The sequence below is a fragment of the Alexandromys fortis genome, unplaced genomic scaffold (assembly GCF_014885135.2).
Source record: "Alexandromys fortis isolate MF-2015 unplaced genomic scaffold, M_Fortis_MF-2015_v1.1 scaffold_7, whole genome shotgun sequence".
NCBI lineage: Eukaryota > Metazoa > Chordata > Mammalia > Rodentia > Cricetidae > Alexandromys > Alexandromys fortis.
This window is the reverse complement of record NW_026067920.1, coordinates 6816049-6834684: the sequence shown is the minus strand read 5'-3', so window position 1 is coordinate 6834684 and position 18636 is coordinate 6816049. Positions and strand designations below refer to the sequence as shown.

Genomic DNA, 18636 nt, shown 5'->3' with positions numbered 1-18636 from the left:
GAGAAACCCTTTAACAAAAAACAAAACAAAATAAAACAGCAACAAACAAACAAACAAACAAACAAAAAACACCCTTCCCAGACAGCTGGGGAGGTCTGGTGTCCTGAGGGTAAGTGACTTGCCCAAGGACATGCTGTGAGTGGTGGGGCAAAGGTGATGTCTGTAGCAGCCTAGTGCTCCCTCCTGTGGCCTGGAGCTGGCTGGCAGTGGCTCCTGTCTGGGTGAGAGTCTGGCTTGCTTCGCTCTCCCTCACTCCCAGTGGCAGTGAGTTCTGGGCCAACCTCTCTATCCCATGAGGCACTTACTGGCTCTGCTCCTTCCGGCTCTGGGTCAGTGCACAATGGTAAACAGGTTCTCTCCACCCTTCATTGGCCTCGGCATCCTGGCCTCTGCCCAGCTCTCCACTCTACTCAGCTCCACCCTGTTCTGTTTTGCAGACTCCAAAACTCAAGGAATCATCTTTTAGTCCACTAAGCTGGGGAGGGCACAGATTGCAGAATGCCCAGGGCAGCTCTCCCTGACAACTACAGGAAGCTGTGGAGGCTCTTCTTAACAGAAGCCACCACTTTCCCAAAACCTAGCCGTGCTCAGGCAGAGTGGTGTTGGACATTTTCTGCTTGTGACTGAGCACTTAGTTCACAATCTCCCTTGTAGACGCCCAGAGTCCACCCTGATCCATGTGTGACTCCCTAGACCATCCTTACCAAACTGTTAGCTCTCACTTACTGTCCTGACTCACTGTGTTCACAAGGGCCCTCCTTCTGAAACTCCCTGGCTCCCTATTGCCCCCCATCTACAGCAAAAATTGTAGCCCCTGGTTCTCCAATCCTCCTGTCCCTTGCACATGACTCCTCTCCCTCCTAGTTTTACTCTAGGTGCCCCCTCCCTGAGCCACTTCTCTCAGCCTCCCTCCACTTCTACCTGGCTCCTACTGACCACTGAAGATCTCATCCAAAACTGCCTCTCCTTTCTGTATCGCCTCTAACTGCTCCAGGCACTGCACAATCAGCACATTTCACTCCACACACTTCTCTCCAGAGCCTTACAGGAAAGATGAATAGAATACAGACTCTGCCTTTGCAGAAGCCAATGGTGCAGAAGCAGCTGGGTGGATAAATAACTCATACACACTGAAAAGAGGGCACAGAGCTTGGGAAAGGTGCTAGGAATCTGCAAGAAGCCCCGGGGTGAGGGTGGAGACGTTTGGGGAGCAGACTTTTAAACTGAGGTTTGAAGGCTGACAGGAAGTGGCTAGGCTGAGAAAGGGGGAAAGAACATAGCAGGCAGAAGGCCCAGTATGCACAAGCGCAAGTTAACAGGAAGGGCATGGCTTGTGTGGGGAATGTGCGCAGTCCAGCAGAGCAGGTCCAGCTTCCCACCTGACCTCTGCTCTGCTGAGGCAGCATTCCTTGAGGAGGTATGCTCCTAGCGAGCCCATCAGGTCATTCTCTACAGTGCGTCTCAGGCTAAGACCTAGTACCTAGCTGGCACTTACTTGATCAACACATGGTGAATGATTTCCTTTGTGACCTCAGGTCTGAGTTCTCAGCAATAAGCTGGGAAAACTGACTGCCTTGAGACCAGGCAGATGCACAGTAGGAGTATGCCCTCTCCAGCCTAACAAAGCTCTGGATCTTGAAGGCTAGCAGAGGGCTGAGCTCAGATCTGCTTGAAGATGGCCTTTTACAACATTATAGTTCTATTCAATTAACTTGACTGAAGTCTGTAATAACACTTACCAGGCACTTACTAAGCACCAGACACCGCTCAGCATCCAATTGACATCATTTCATTTAACCCTGATAACAAAGCCCATGAGATGCATTCTCCAATTACCAGCCCCACTGGGCAGATGAGAAAACTCAGACTTTCAGCAAGCTAATCACTGCCCAGGGTATATGGCAAGCAATCCCTGGCGGGTGAGGGTAGGCCCTCTGCTCTTCTCTGACTATGCCTCCCCACTGCAGCACTCAGTGAGATGCACACAAACTTTGGCCCCAGGAAATTAGCGCTCAATGAACTCCCACTCACAAGCAGTGCAACACCTTGCCAGTCACTTTAGCTCTCTGGGATGAGGCTTCTGCCGATGTAAAATCGGGGTTATAACGATAACCACATCTCCCAGAATTAAGTCAGAAGAGACAAGTGACAAGGCTACCACGCAAGCTCCTCTGTAACAATGGCGAGAGAATGGAGGGGTCACCTAGGCATGCCAGGAAGCCAGGACAAAAGTCCACAAGGCACAAAGAGGGAGAGTGCTGATGGCAATTATGAGGCAAACCTGGACTCTTCCTCAGGCGACTACTGGGTGGCCCTAGGAGGACACAGGACCCAGGCAGCCCTCTGCCACACACTGCCCTGAAGTTAACAGTAAGCCTACCTCCTCTCTCACTTCTGTTTTTTCTTCACAGGCCACATAGAAGGAAAAGCAGACCTAGAGTCAGGGCTGTCAGAGGGCCTTGCTGCAAACGACTCAATAAGGAACTAATGGGGGAATTCCCAACCTGCCCTGATTGGTCAGGGAACTCCTGACCTCAGGCTGAGTAGAACTGGCTCCTGCCTTACCCCCAAGACCATGGACGAGTGAGCTGTGCACATGAGGACACATGTGCTGGGTACTTTTTAAACATCCTCCTCCTAAGATCCTCTTCCACTGCCACCAATGCCCAGAGAAGTCACACGGCTGGAAAGTGTCAGGAGGGGGCCTGAAAGCTAAGTCTGCTGGTGTCTTGAACTTGGGCTCTTCCAGACCCGAGTCTAGGCTGCCCTTCCCTGTGAGTCAAGACAGGGAGGAAAAAGAAAAAAATAGCATATTCCCAAGGGCAGACTAGGAAGATTGTTCTGTGCACACAGTGTCCAGGGCCAGTTGCACTGAGAATGAGCAAGAGCTCCTGGAACCTATGCTCCCTCACACCCAGCTTTTCTGTCTCATTTCAGGGTGCAAGTAAGGGAGTGTGTGTGCAGACATGGGACAGGAGTTGTACTATTCCTTGCAACAACTCAGTTACAAAACAACACAGGAGACCTGTTAGGAAGAGTAAACATTTAGGGCTGGGCTGAAGTCCTAAGACTGTGGCAGGAAGAGGGGCCACAAGGCGATCACCAGCTTTAGTAGGATGGAAAACTGAGACCCCCAGATAGCAGGCCCAGTTCCATCCCTTGTTCAGCCAGTTTCCCTGCTTGTAAACAAGGCAATTTCCATTACTCCATCAATTTCCCATTGCTCCCATAATGGTTACCAGAGACGAAAAAGATAAAGCTCAGCATAGTGACACAGGCCCTTAATCGCAGCACTTAGGAGGCAGAATTAGGCCGATCTCCCTGAGCTCAGTACTGGCCTGGTTTACATAAGGGTTCAGGCTGGCCAGAGCTACATAGGAAGACACTGTCTCAAAAATAAATACACCCAGGAAGCCTCACCAACATGCTGCCTGAACACGACCTGAACTAGGCTGGTACTGACACTAACAGACGTGCTAACGTGAAGAAGGAAAGCACACAGGGACCCATCCCCAACAAAGAGCCACAGACAATTAAGGATGAGAGCTGAAGACTGGGAGAAATAGTCTTCCCCTGACAAGAGCTCATCTATTGGTTATCCAATACCAAATGATCAGCCCTGAAAACTATATATACAAGTAACATTATACTAACTGTGTAGGCCGTATTTATATATTTAGGAATAAACACACACACACGACTGCACATGAGGGACAACTAAAGAAGAGGCCATAGCCAGGCAGTGGTGGCGCACACCTTTAACTCAAGCATTTGGGAGACAGAGACAGGAGGATCTCTATGAGTTCAAAGCTAGCCTGATCTATAGATTGAATTCCAGGACAGGCTCCAAAGATACACACAAACACCCTGTCTTGAGCTGGGCAATGGTGGCGCATGCCTTTAATCCCAGTACTCAGGAGGCAGAAGCAGGTGGATCTCTGAGTTCGAGGCCAGCTTGGTCTACAGAGTGAGTTCCAGGACAGCCAAGGATATTATATAGAGAAATTCTGTCTTGAAAAACAAAACAAAACAAAACAAAAAAGAGGCCATAAATTTGAGCAAAGAGTGGGTGTGTGTGTGGAATTTGGAGGGAAGAAAGGAAAAGAGAAATGATGTAATTAGATCATAACCTCAAAGACTAAAAGCTCTTTTTAAAATTAAAAAAGAGATAAATCTGATTTAAAAAAAAGAAATAAAGCTTCCTTCCATCTGAATACATCACACACATGAGGACCATTGGTTCAGTGCACAAGGCTCATCCAAGAGGAACAAAGTATGCTGGGAGTGCTGGCTTCTGTGGAATGTGCCACAATGACCCCTGATGTTGAGGCTACCTACTAAAGCATATTCCAAGGCCATTTCTCAGAATATTTGAGATAGATGAGCTCTATTTTCTCTGCAGGGAAACTGAGGTTTAGAAAGGCCAAGCAGCTGATGATATGATAGTTTACATAAGCGACCCCAAAAATTCTACCAAGGAACTTCTACAACTCATAAACACTTTCAGTAATGTAACAGGATACAAGATTAACTCAAAAAAAATCAGTAGCCCTCCTGTATACAGATGATAAATGGGCTGAGAAAGAAACCAGAGAAACATCATCCTTCACAATAGCCACAAATAGCATAAAATATCTCGGAGTAACTCTAACCAAACAAGTGGAAGACTTGTGTGACAAGAACTTTACATCTTTGAAGAAAGAAATTGAAGAAGACACCAGAAAGTGGAAAACTCTCCCATGCTCTTGGATAGGTAGAATTAACATAGTAAAAATGGCAATCTTACCAAAAGCAATCTACAGATTCAATGCAATACCCAACAAAATTCTTCACAGACCTTGAAAGAACGCTACTCAACTTCATATGGAAAAGCAAAAAATCCAGGATAGCCAAAACAATCCTGTACAATGAAAGAATTTCTGGAGGCATCATAATCCCTGACTTCAAACTCTACTACAGGCTACTGAAAACAGCCTGATATTGGCATAAAAACAGGCAGGAGGACCAATGGAACTGAATCGAAGACCTGGATATTAATCCACACACTTTCGAACACCTGATTTTTGACAAAAAAGCAAAAAACATCAAATGGAAAAATGAAAGCATATTTAACAAATGGTGCTGGCAAACTGGATATCAACATGTAGAAAAATGAAAATAGACCCATATCTATCACCATGCACAAAACTCAAGTCCAAATGGATCAAAGACCTCAACATAAAGCCAGCCACACTGAAAACCTCATAGAAGAGAAAGTGGGAAGTACACTTGAACACATTGGCACAGGAGACCACTTCCTAAATATAACCCCAGAAGCACAGATATTGAGAGAAACAATTAATAAATGGAACCTCCTGAAACTAAAAAGCAAAGGACACAGTCAAGACAAAATGACAGCCTACAGAATGGGAAAAAAAATCTTCATCAACCCCACATTAGACAGAAGTCTGATCTCCAAAATACACAAAGAATTCAAGAAATTGGTCATCAAAAGAACAATAAAGAATGGAGTACAGACCTAAACAGAGAACTCGCAACAGAGGAATCTAAAATGGCTGAAAGATATTTAAGGAAATGCTCAACATCCTTAGCCATCAGAGAAATGTAAATCAAAACAACTCTGAGATTCCATTTTACACCTGTAAGAATGGCCAAGATCAAAAACACTGATGACAACTTATGCTGGAGAGGTTGTGGGGAAAAGGGAACACTCCTGCATTGCTAGTGGGAGTGCAAGCTGATACAGCCCCTTTGGATATCAGTGTGGTGATTTCTCAGAAAATTGGGAAACAACTTTCCTCAAGACCTAGCAATACCACTTTTGGGTATATATCTAAAGAATGCTCAACCGTGCCAGAAGGACATGTGCTCAACTATGTTCATAGCAATATTGTTTGTCCATAGCAAGAACACGGAAACAACCTAAAATGCTCCTCGACCAAAGAATGGATAAGAAAAATGTGGTACATTTACACAATAGAGTACTACACAGCAGAAAAAATAACATCTTGAAATTTGCAGGCAAATGGATGGAGCTAGAAAACATCATGTTGAGTGAGGTAACCCAGACCCAGAAAGACAACTATCATATGTACTCACTCAAAGTGATTTTAAAACATAATGCAAAGAAAATCAGCCTACAAACCACAATTCCAGAGAACCTAGACAACAATGAGAACTCTAAGAGAGACATACATGGATCTAATCTATCCGGGAAGTAGAAAAAGACAAGATACCCTGAGTAAATTGAGTGCATGGGGACCTTGGGAGAGGGTTGAAGGGGAAGGGAGAGGCAGGGAAGGGAGTGGAGAAAAATGTAGAACTCAATAAAAATCAATAAAAAAAAAAAGACCAAGCAGCCTTCTCAAGGCCACACAGCTACTAAGTAACTCAGGGAGGACCAGGACTTGGGTCTTTTGAGCCCTGCTCAGAAGCCTTTGTTTGCACTGTGTTTGAGCCTCACAAGCCTTTGCATAGCTGCACCTGTAACCACTTGTCTAATGTACGACTTCCTTGTTAGACTATAAGTCATTTGAAAGTAAGACTGTTTCTATCTGGAAGCTGACACAGGGCTATACATATAGTAAATGCTGGATAAAAAGCAGGGAACTAGCCTGTGATTGAATTAGGAAACATGCTTAAGCCATAAACCACAGAAATCAATTGGAAAACTGGCACCAACACCCTCATACACCTGTGCTGAGTTAAGAGTACTTTCCCATTCCGTAGCCTTATGCTTCCAGCCAGAATCTCTAATCTCTAAGACTGCCTCTCAGAGACACTGGACTCACCTGTCCCAGCTAAGGCACCAGCTGGAAGAAAATCAAGATACTCCATGAAATCAGACTAACCCCTGGCTGTCATCCTCCTCCCCTTGATCAGTTTACACTAGGCTGAAAGCCCCAAGTTCCCTGTCCCAGCTGCCATGCTACCTTAAGGTAAGGATTTCTCTGTCCTCAGACTCATTCCTAGCTCCTTGGAGAGAAGCTTGGCTCTCCTTGTAGCTTTTCATACCATCCAATTTGTTTACCAGGCAGCAACTATAAAGCTCAGTGTTACTCTCCCGCCTCCTCCAGCCAGGTCAGTCTCCTGCTAGAGAGAGACAAAGAACCCCTTGATGTGCCCTGGGCATTCCAGCCAAGCTATGCACCTTGGGAATATGACAAAGGCAAATCAGCAGCAGCCCACTGCAAAGGCTCCAGAATAGGCCGTGTAAGAGGCCTTTCCACCTCTGTCACTCTCAGGAAGCCACAGTCCAAGCTCTAATGACTTGCCAGTCTCTTCCTCCCTCTTCCAAGTCCCACCATAGATCCTTTGCCCTATCTTGGATTCTCATGACAATTTCATCACCTGTGATCCAGCTCCTCTTTCTGTCATCTTCAACAACCTCTGAGACACAGGAGGACTCAGGCTGGCATTCAAGGCTAACTTAACTGTCTGTCTAACCTCTTTTCCAGCCTAACCCTGCTTCTATCTTGCCTGCCACCACTGCTCTTAGCACATTCTATACTTCTCAAAGAGCTGGCTTTTGGGTGGAATGTTGCACACAAGTCCTTTCCATCCAATGAAAAGACCCTGCTTGTCCCTTCTGAGTGCTGGGATCAAAATGCACTTCTTCATAGGCTCCCATAGGCAAAGCTGCCCTTCCTCCTGTAGATAAGAGCAGCCACACACCTCAACTACAGCCTTGATCACTCAACACTGCAAAGATTTGTTTGTGGTTCTGTCTTTCAACCAGTCTGAATTCCTTGAGGGCAACAAGACAGAGATGTCTTGTTCAGTTCTTCATCCAATCACAGCATCTGGCAGAGCAAGCATTCAAGAGTGTCTGGGAAATAAGCTCACTGCTAAAGTGGCTAAGCTAGCAAAATGAAGCCTTTAGCTGGCTCCCCAGGCTCCCGCATGGGCTACCTCACTACCTAAGCAGAAATTAAGAGCTAATCTGTGCCGGCCTTTGCAGGGCTAGACAAGGAGTAGGGTAGTGTGGGGCAGGAGAGGTGGAGAAAGGAAGATGAAACAGAGAAACCCAAGCTGGCAGCTGCCCTAAAGTCCTGGCTAAGGGGGCTTTGAAGCAGGAGTTCTGGTTTGCCAGTGGGGCAGCCAGGCCAATTTTCTCCCTTCTAGGATTCCCCTCAAGGAACCCACCTGGAAGAAGAAAACTGGTCTGGCTGCTTCAGGATTTGTCATGTGATGAATTTGGGGCACCCTTTTCTGAGGTCTTCAGGTGCTTGTGTTCAGAATGGGCACTACCACCCCTTCAAGGGAAGTGAAGTTCACCTGATTAGGACTTTGTCTTGCCCATAGGGCAGGGCCTCACTATGACCTGAGAGGTGGGAACTACTCACCTTTAAAAGGGGAAAGAATATTACGGAGCACCTACTCTGTCCCAGGCTCTTTTCACACAGCAGTTCATTTAAACCTCACAGCAATCTCCAGAAGTCAGTACTAGCATAATCTTTTCATGGGTGAGACTCTGACGTTCAGAAATGAGGCGGCAAGTTCAAGGTCACACAGACAGACTTCAGAGGTTGTATTCGGAGAGGGCCCAGGACTACCCCCCCCCCCCCAGCATCCCTGTGTAAACAGACTGAGTGACTGAGCCTCAGTCAGGGATTGTTGTCCCCTACTCCCAGGTTCTGTTTCAGGCCAGATGCTGGGAAGACAAAACATCAAGCAGGCTCCACCGCTTATCTCTTTCCCACAGCTTAGGGTTTCTAGTGAGTGGACACACAGGCACCTTCCCAGGACAGCAGCAGGTGAGCTGCCTCCTCCTTTAGCCTTCACCAAGTCAGATCTTGTCTGAGGCTCTAGAACAGGACCATTAAACGGGATTTTCCTTAGAGGCTGAGAAAAGGAAATGAGAAACAAATGAGAAGGCTCATGGTCAGGAGTCAAAGAGCTGGGCCACACATGTACAGTCGTATTCTTTCAAATGGATAACCCAGAGACCACTCACCGCCAGCTCCATGCTCTCCTGGGACCTGTACTAGCTCAAGAGAAGTGGAGAGTCCGAGCTTACACACTAAAAAAGGCAGTGGAGGCAGTATAGCAGAGGCAGGCTCTGGCTTGCCAGAAGGGCCCTGGCCCCACCTCAACAAAAACTGGCATAGACCAATCTGTAAGGATGCCAATTAAGTCAGTTCTATGACTTCCAAAGTCATTAGGCTGATATAATTGGCTAGAAGTAGAGGAAACCAAGGGATTAAAGAAGACAATACTGCTGTTCCAGATGTTTCTTCCTGAGCTCTGCTCAAATCACTTGCTCCCCTAACAGGAAGCCAATGCCCACAGGATCCCAAAAAGTGTAACTCCTGACTCATCTGGCCTACATACTGAGCAGACGGAGGCAGGGTGGGAGCTCCAGCCTCAGGCTAGTGCTGACAATCACTTGGAAAAAGGAGAGGAGGGTTAGGGATTCACCTCTCCAGCTACCAGGGATTTAATTTACGCCCTTTCCCCCTCCTGACCAACTTTCAGCTGCAGAAGGACCATCAGACAGGTCACTCTTCCCCCTCAAGAGACGGAAGGATAACGTCACTCCTCCCTTCCCACCCTTCCCTGCTCAGAACACCTGGTCTTCCTGGGGTTTTACTACCCAGCTAAGTCTTGGGCTAACCCAGAACTAATGCTGCCAGGGCCTCTGTCTGTGATTGTGCCACCCACAGGGTCATTCATGGGCTAGTTGCTTTCTTCCCTTTGGCTACTGCTCAAGAGAAGACAGGGAACAATTCAGTTCCACTAACGGTTCCCTCCAGAGCAGGCTGAATGACAAGATGGAAAAGTGTAACAGCACAGGGAACTCTGGTTCAGGCCAGACGGAAAAAGCAGGGCTAATACTTGTTTCACATTCATCTGTACGACAGTGGCCACCTCTAAGTTCACGTCTAGTTTTCTGACTTGGTACATCTATCAGTAAAGCATTTAATTAATACATATGGAGCATTTATTCCACCGCAGACCTGAGGAGAGCAAGAGGTGAACAAGGCTGGTTGGTCCAGTCTTAAACCAATTAGACTAATGACAACACACTCTTTTCCTTTCTGGCCATTCCTGTTAGCCTCCTACACTGTCAAGGGTGTAAGGAGTGCGGAGGAAGCAAGGAAAGGCGATGGCAGGCAGATTCCTGGGAGTTATCTTCAGTTTTACCTGCCTGCCTGCCTGCCTGCCTGCCTGCCTGCCTGCCTGCCTGCCTGCCTGCCTGCCAACCGATTTCCTGCTGGGGATGAAGGGCCACAGTTATGGATGGTGAAGCCGATCATGACCTTGGATTCTAACATCCTGGATCCAAATTCTAGTTCTGCTGTAATATGCTAAGTGAACTTAAGCAAGTTTTTGCTTCTCTAGCATGTTTTATCTTCTGGACACAGGCTATACTGGACAATCTCTTAAGATCCATTGCAGCTTAGCCTACAATTTTATTATATCCTTTAGGCCAAAATGCAACAGACATCAGAATGAGGAAGCCTCTGAATTCCTTCCCATTCCCACAGCCTTTGGCAACTACCAAAACTGACCTATATTGAGACAACCTTTGACCCAGAGTGTCTGAAATGGACCTTTAATCTGGAGACAGAGTCCCCATCATCTCCACTGCAGGACATTTGTGCTAATGTTTCACTTCTCTGGGATGGCACATGGACTCCTAGCCCTCAACCACGAGACTAGGTTCAGGGCGGTCACCCTGAAACTTCCCACAACTTCCCCTCTATGGCCTTGGGCAGGGACTTACTTTTGGCTTTTTTAGAACCACAGTATAAACTAAATAAGGAAGATCCAAGCTTTCTGATTCCAGAGATCTTGCTAACTGACAAGCTGAAGGGAGACAGAAGTAGATCGGGGCTTTCATTCAGCCGCGGCCTCCCAGACGCTGGAGATGTGGAAGGCATCTGCAGAGTCACATGCCAGGTTTGTAGTCGGAGGGTGGAGAAGATAGACATCTGGCTGCCTGGTTGGGGATGAGAGCCAAAGGGAGGTGCTCCTGTTGGGCGACTCTTCCCACAAATACCAGAGGTACGCCCTCATTTTTCTCTTCATTTCTCAGACCCTTAGAAGGAGAAAGAAAGCTATTTCTTTGGCTATTACTTGTGCCAGGCAAAGTGCTGGGTGATTTCATGTATTAGATTTTCATTTTTCTCAGTAGCATTGGATTAATTTTACCCTTGAATAAACAGGTTAGGGATTCAAGATCTGCCCAAGGTCACACAGCCAACAAGTATGACCCCTAAGTCTGGCCCTTCTTCACTTTATGCATCGTCCTGTACCCTGAAATCTGGTTAAATGCCCAATAGGCATGGAAGAATTCTCATGCTTTACAATGTATCAGCAAATCTAACCTGTTGCTTCCAAGACCCCACAAATAAAACTGAATCCCTTCCTACCCCAAGACCTCACCACCCCAGGCACCTGATCCCTAATGCCTGTACCCTAAATACACTCTACATGACGCTCACACCAAGGAAACTAGGACGGAGTCAGGGTGAAGGGTGAGAATCAGGGGTTCTCCCAGTTTTGGACTGGACAAGGCTTAGCCTAATGTGAGCAAGTCTGGAGGGGGTGGTGGAGACAGCTCCAGTGGGTGGGAGGAAACTCCTTCTGGGCAGAAGCCTGGATTTGTAAGATTCTCCTCCTAAGGAGGAGGAGACCTGGGGAATAAGAGACTCTTGGAGGGGAGGGGAGTTGTGATGATATGGAACTGACATTTATATGGGACAGCTTTACAGAATGGGTTTCTTAAGATAGTCAAGTACTTCTGTAAATCCCAGGAATAGCTGGGGACACCTTGGGCAGTCACACCTAGTCAGAAGAGGGGGAGGATATATTCTGGAGTAAGGCTCTCCTGGTGACGGTCTCTAGAAACTGGGAAGCACACTCACTATGGGAGGAGGCTCGCCAGCTCTCTGTATGGCACTAGTCTCACACTACAGGCCAACTGGGATGTAAGTGCGATCTAGAGGCCATCTTCCTGAGGGGCCCACCACATTAGACTCTCAAGTCTCTAGAGGACTGACTTCCAGGGGTTCTGTGGGGCAGACGGCTGTATAGTCCAGCATGCTCATCTTGGAGGGAAGGTGCTACTCCACTGTCTCACCTTTTCCTAATGGTCAGTGGGGTACCTGGGTGCTCAAGGGTGGGGTGCCCCATGAGTGGGGATCCTGCTGTGTCCCTCCTTCTCCTGCCCTACATCTGGAGTTGGGAAGAAAGTATGCATGCACACGGCAGCCTGGGAGTCTGCTGGCTGGCTCCTGTGGTGATGACGCCGACAGGGAGTCCTAGCGCTGAGGGGCTGTCACCCTAAAATTACTAGGAAGGGCGAGTGTCTGCTCACCTGTTGCCTGTGACAATGGACAAAGATGCCTTTTGGCAGAAGGTCTGTGTGTGAGAGAAACAGACACTCTTTGACCTTTCCATGATGGAAAGAAACTGTAGGTGATAAGACGGGTCTGAGAGTGAGCTGGCCAGTGTCAACGTGTCTACGTATCGTGATATAAGGTTTGTGTGACCTGGGGTGGGGCCAGTCGGGAGTCCTGAAGTCGACCTAAGATTTCCTGGGATGGGGATCCTGAGAGGGTGAGACAAGGATTCTGTGGGGTAAGGGAGAGGTGGAGAACAGCTATGGGGAAAGTAAGGGACAGCCATCTGTGCGCATGTCAGGGGGTGGCAAAGTCAATCAGCCTAAGGACCAGGGTGACCTAGTGTGAGTCTAGTGGTGTTGGTGGCTATCCCCCAGTCGCGAGGGCAATGTGAGTCTCTTGGAGGGAGCAGATCATTCGATCAGGGGGTTACCGGCGTGGGGACCGGGAGGAAGGGGGTGGCCTGTCTGTCCGACGTAGGTAGGAAGTAGACTCCGCTTGGGGCGGGTCCGTGGGGATGGGGCAGTGGAGACACGTTGGTGGGTCAGGCCCACGCCTGCGCTGGTCCCGCGCCCGGCCCAGACCCCAGCTCTACTCACGCGCCCTCGGCGCCCTGCGAACCCACGATGAAGCCGAACTTGTCGATGCGACGCTCGGCGAAGCCGTTGGCCTCCGAGTCGGAGCCGACCGAGCTGAGCTCGTCGGCGGTGGCGGCATCGGGGCCCTGGGCCAGGCTCTCCCGGGTCCCGGACAGGCTCCCGCCCGCTGTGGGCGCGCGCGGCCCATTCTCTCGGCTGCTCTTCGCCATCCCGGCCGCGCCCGCCACCAGAGCGCCAGCGGCCACCTCAGCCGCTCGGCCTCTGCCGACGCTGCCGACGCCCCGCCCACGCCCCGCGCCCATTGGCTGCCGAAAAGCTGGGGGCGGCTCCCCAGGGAGCTCCCACCAGGCGCCCAATGGGTGCCGAGGGGCCCGGGCCCCGCCCCTCTTCCAGGCTGGCGCCAACTGGACCGACGTGAGGGGGCGGGACAACCGTGACCACGGACCCTCCTTCCCTGGCTGCCAATCACACAAACTCACCTGGACGAGCTCTTCTGGCTTTTCCGGGTTGGCCCGGCGCTGGCGTGTCACCTGCTGCGGCTCTCGGGACAAAGGCCCAGGGCTTCTCCGGAGGTCCCGCCCGCCTCTGCCTCCTTGGGCCCGGTCCTTGCGAAACAGGGTCGCGGGTGGGGCTGCTTCACCCTTTCATTTACAATGATCAGAAGCTAGTGGGTTTAGGTATCACCTTGCTGCTGTTTAGGGGCGTTTAAATTAGCTCGTGGGAGACGCTATAAGAATAATACAGAGCAGGGCGGTGGTGGTGCACGCCTTTAATCCCAGTACTCAGGAGGCAGAGGCAGGTGGATCTCTGAGCTCGAGGCCAGCCTGGTCTACAAAAGCTAGTTCCAGGACAGGCTCCAAAGCTACAGAGAAACCCTGTCTCGAAAAAGGAAAAAAAAAAAAAAAAATACAGAGCCGGGCGTGGTGGCACACGCCTTTAATCCCAGTACTCGGGAAGAGGCAGAGGCAGGCGGATCTCTCTGAGTTCGAGGCTAGCCTGGTCTACAAAGTGAGTTCCATCCAGAACAGAGAACCCGTCTCAGGGGGGAAAAAAAGAAAAAAGAAACAACAAAAACAAACCTGGCCTAAGCTCTACTTTCCCTTGTAATCTTTTTCCGTCCCAACACCTTTTTTGGTGAAGGTTGATTTGTATTGTTTTGAGATAGGGTCTCCAGACCCTATGTAGCCCAGGGCCCTCCCTAGTCTCCCAAGTGCTGGGATTACAGGTGTGGGCCACCATGACTGGCTCCCCTAATGATTTTATTGAGATACGACTAACATACCCCAAATCTGTTTAAAGTGGAGTTTCTAGATTTGAATTCCATCACCCTATCCACTCATTCACACATGCACCAATAAATATAAATTAATGCATGTCTATAATCTCAGCACTCAGTAAACTAAAACATGATGAGTTTCTGGGCTGACTTGGCTACAAAGGCCTTAACGCAAATAAATAGTACAATACCATGGTTCTTTTGCATCCTTAGAGTTATGCAAACACTGCAATCCAATTTTCGAACATTTTTATTGTCCAAAAGAAATTACTATTCAATGGTCACTCTCAGTCTTCCTCGCCATCTCTCACAACCACTACTCTACTTTGTGCCTACAGATTTGCTTTCTAGACATCACAATTATCTGTGGTTAGCCATCATTTTGTGTGTCCAGTTTTCTGAGAGGGTTTTGTCTTATGATACAGGCTAGCCTTAAGCTTTTTGTTGCTTCTAAGATACATCTATATTTGAGTGCTTCTTAGTGCTTTAGTCTTTTCATGGCTGAAATTATACTCATTGTATGGACATACCATATTTATACAGTATTCATCAGTGAGAGTCATTTGATGCTTTTTCTTTTTCTATTTGGAATAATGTTGTTTGATCAGGGAACATATTTCATTTTTCCTAGAACTTCCTAGGAGTGGAATTTCTAGGTTTTAATGGTAACTCTGGCTAAACTTTAAAAAAATAATCTCAGTACTCAAGCGGCAGAATTCTGCAAGTTTGATCCCAGTCTGGTCTACAGTGTGGGTTCCAGGACTGCCAGGGCTACATGGAGAAACCCTGTCTTGGGAAAACCAAAAACAATAAATAAGTAGTGTGTATGCATGTGCTCATGCATGGCATATGTGCAAAAGTCAGAGACAATTATGAAGAGTCATTTTCCTTCTACCTCACCGATTCTGGGTATCAAACGTAGGTCATCAGGCATGGGCCTTTTACCTGCTGAACCATGACAGCCTGTTTAACCTTTTTGAGTAACTGGTAAATTGCTTTCTAAATTGGTTATGCCATCTCTTGTAATCTTTTAGTAATTTTACCTACAGGTATGTAAATTGAGGCTCTATGAAATAGTCAGTTGCATAGGGTCCCAAACTAGTTTGACAGTCTCAGACATGACCTGTTCTCACAATATGCTTGTATTTGAAGAATTGAGCCAATTAAACTTCTATGGACTTAACCCCAGCATCCAACTTCCAGCCCTAGAGATCATCAACTCTTAGAATGGTTCCTCATCCATCTAGTATTCTATGGTTTACCACAGTGGCATTTGACACTCTTAACAACTAAGGAGGGAGACAGTCTGAGCTACCAGGGTCTGAAACAAGCTCCAAGAAAGGGGTTTAGCCTCGAGTGAGTGACTCACCAGCCATTTTCTTGATGCCACATGGCCAGAAATTCTTTTTTTTTTTTTTTTTTTTTTTTTTCGAGACAGGGTTTCTCTGTGGTTTTGGAGCCTGTCCTGGAACTAGCTCTTGTAGACCAGGCTGGTCTCGAACTCACAGAGATCCGCCTGCCTCTGCCTCCCGAGTGCTGGGATTAAAGGCGTGCGCCACCACCGCCCGGCTCCAGAAATTCTTAAGAGACCTGTAGTCTGCATTCCATTTGCATTCAGTTTTCCACAAAAAGAACAACAGCAGACATGGGAGCAGGCACAGGCCATTTTGCTCTTAAACCCTATCTGGGAAGGCATTCCTCCTTTCCAATGGCTGAACACAGCTCCCAGGAGGCAGTGGGTCTATTCCAGGATAGGAGGAACCAGATATATCCACTTTGACCTAACAATGCTGGTCCTAAGATTCTTTCCAAAACATGCTACCATTCTGTCCTGTAATGTACCCGACAAAAGCAACCAGGGAGAGATGTTCATTCATTTGGGACACACAGCTTAAGGGTCCAGTCCATTATCATGGTGAGGTAGCTCTACTTGTTCGAGACAAGTCTCACCATGTAACCCTTGGGATACAAGGTATGTGCCACCAGCTCCTTTGTCTTTTTCCGTTTTATTTAGTACTGGACATCAGCCCATGGAATGGTGCCCTTCACATTCACAATTGGTCTTCCTCCCTCTTCAGTTCAACCTTTCTGGAAACCTCACAGACATGACCACAGGTGTCTCCTAACTCCAAATCCAGTCAAGTTGACAGTGACACAGATACCCAGAGATCTCAGACCAAGGGTACCTGTCTTTTAGAAACATGACAGACTGTAGTTGATGACTTAATTCTGAAGCTTTTTCTTCTTTTGAGCCAAGGTCTATGTTACCTAGGCTGGCCTCCAACTCCAGGGCTCAAGCAATTGCCCTGCCTATCCAAGTTCAAGTAGTTGGGACCAGGTAGGCACTACCATGCATGGCTTCTTTTAGACCATTTCTTCATTAGTAAAATGGAATACTGGAAAGAAGCAAAAACAAATGCTTACTTATTTTGAGATTGTAGTGTGACATGTTCTTAAGCACTTGCTTAAGGAAAATTCCCAGTAACAATGGGCAGAGGTGACAGAATTCATCAATTTCATGAGTCCACTATAGCCTACAGCTATAGCACTGAAGTTAACAGCTTAATCCAAAGCATGTGGATTGCTTCACACCTGTCCTAAATTACCATGTCCCCTTGTGTAAATTTATTTAACTTTAAGAACACCATTTTTCCTCTTCTGAAAAAATTGGAATGTTACTAATTACTTGGTGAGCCAGTGTTAGTTTATGCGTGTCTGGGTAGATATGCACACAAATGCATGTGGGTGCGAGTGAAAAGCCAGATGTTCTTGTAAAATGTCTTCCTCAATTATACCCCACCTTATTTTCTGAAATAGTCTCTCAACGAACTTACCAGTTCAGTTAGATTGGCTGGCCAGTCAGCTCCAGAACCTGTCCTGTTTCTGCCTTCCTAGTGTAGACATAACATGGTGGGGATTGTTTTATGTGTGTAGGGACCTTAGCTAACTCAGGTTCTCTAGCTTATTTGGTAAGTGCTCTCCCAACTGAACCATCGCTCTACCTCCCAATGTTAATTTCTTTAACACCAGAGCATTGTCAAAATTTTTTGCTTTTGTTTTTTGGAGATAGGATTTCTCCTGAAACAGTCCTGGCTGTCCTGGAACTCGCTTTGTAGACCAGGGTGACCTCAAACTCACATGGATCCACATGCCTTTACCTCCCAAGTACTGGGAGCACCACCACCACTCGGTTAAGTTTTTTTTTTTTTTTTAATGTCTTTAAAATTTATGTCTGTGTATACAGGTGCCCCTCAGGTCAGCTGGAGTAATCGGCAGTTGTGACCAATGTGGGAAGGATGATGGGAACTAACCTAGGATCCTCTGAAAGAGCAGCAATCTTCAAGCACTGTATGACTGTAGTGAATGGGGTTGGCTGTTCCATGGCTGTTGTACCCATGAACTCACAGCACAAGGCCTGCTGGAAACGGGCCTACCAATATTCCATCATGGATGGGGAAGAACGGTTATAAGGTCCCACCCTCCCTGAGGATCTAGAGGCAGCTAACAGTTGTTTGGGTAGAGAGGAATAGTCTTTAGTGGTATAGCCACTGTTACGTTGTTGCCCTTGATCAAATACACAACCTTAATTAAATGCAATGACATAACACACATACACACACAAACATGAGAGGAAACTTGTTGGGAAGAGTGTTTGCTGGGAGGAGAGAATGATGATAATGGAGGGCATATGACCAAAGCATACACACACACACACACACACACACACACACACACATATTAGCTTTCTTTTTGGTTTTCGAGATAGGATTTCTCTGTGTAAAAATGCTGGCTATCCTGGAGACCAGGTTCGTTGGCCTCAAACTCATAGATCTGCCTGCCTCTGCCTCCTGAGTGCTGAGATTAAAGGAGTGTGTCACCACACCTATTTTACATTTTTTAAATGAAATTAAAAAGCAAAACTTTAAAAACTCAAAAAAAAAAAAAAAAAGGTAAGCACTTTTTAAACTTGCAATGTTGTAGGATGTGCAGTGCCAGCAAACAACATTCGTCTACGGCCAGCCACCAAAGGTCACAAGGCTCTGTGGTCAATGAGCCTCCAATGAATGTGAGCCAGGACAGGCTTTCATTCAGGAGTTCTGGGAACTGTGAACTCCATGGCGTTTGGATCAAAGGGCCCATTCACTTGCATTCTGCCCAGCCCCATTCCTGGCCCCTTGTCATAGCCTCAGCTACAGAGAGGCACTGTGGGGTCTGCCAGTCTGCAGAGGCATATGTCTTGACACCATGCCACGTCCCTAATACCAAAAGGGCATGGGTGCCCTCCCCTCCTGGAAATCCCTCCAGAGGATTTCTAGTGCTGCCCAGTTAGTGTCTAGCAGCGAGTCTGCTTTCAGGTCCCTAATCAGAAAAGCCTACCAGCAAGTCAAATTTTGCACTAGTCCTGAGGGAC

General features: G+C 47.5%; 1 protein-coding gene across 2 annotated transcripts in view; it reads right to left on the bottom strand.

The window, feature by feature from the left end:
• Positions 1–13231, bottom strand: part of Tbc1d10a (TBC1 domain family member 10A) — a 33157-nt gene extending 19926 nt beyond the window's left edge. Inside the window, exon 1 of one of the 2 annotated variants that reach the window (XM_050141011.1) lies at positions 12950–13231. In XM_050141011.1, coding sequence (XP_049996968.1) covers positions 12950–13158 — 209 coding nt within the window. In that variant the 5' untranslated portion in view covers positions 13159–13231. The remainder of the gene's footprint in view (positions 1–12949) is intronic. The other variant, XM_050141012.1, reaches the window with a different exon arrangement.
• Positions 13232–18636: the final 5405 nt, after the last annotated feature.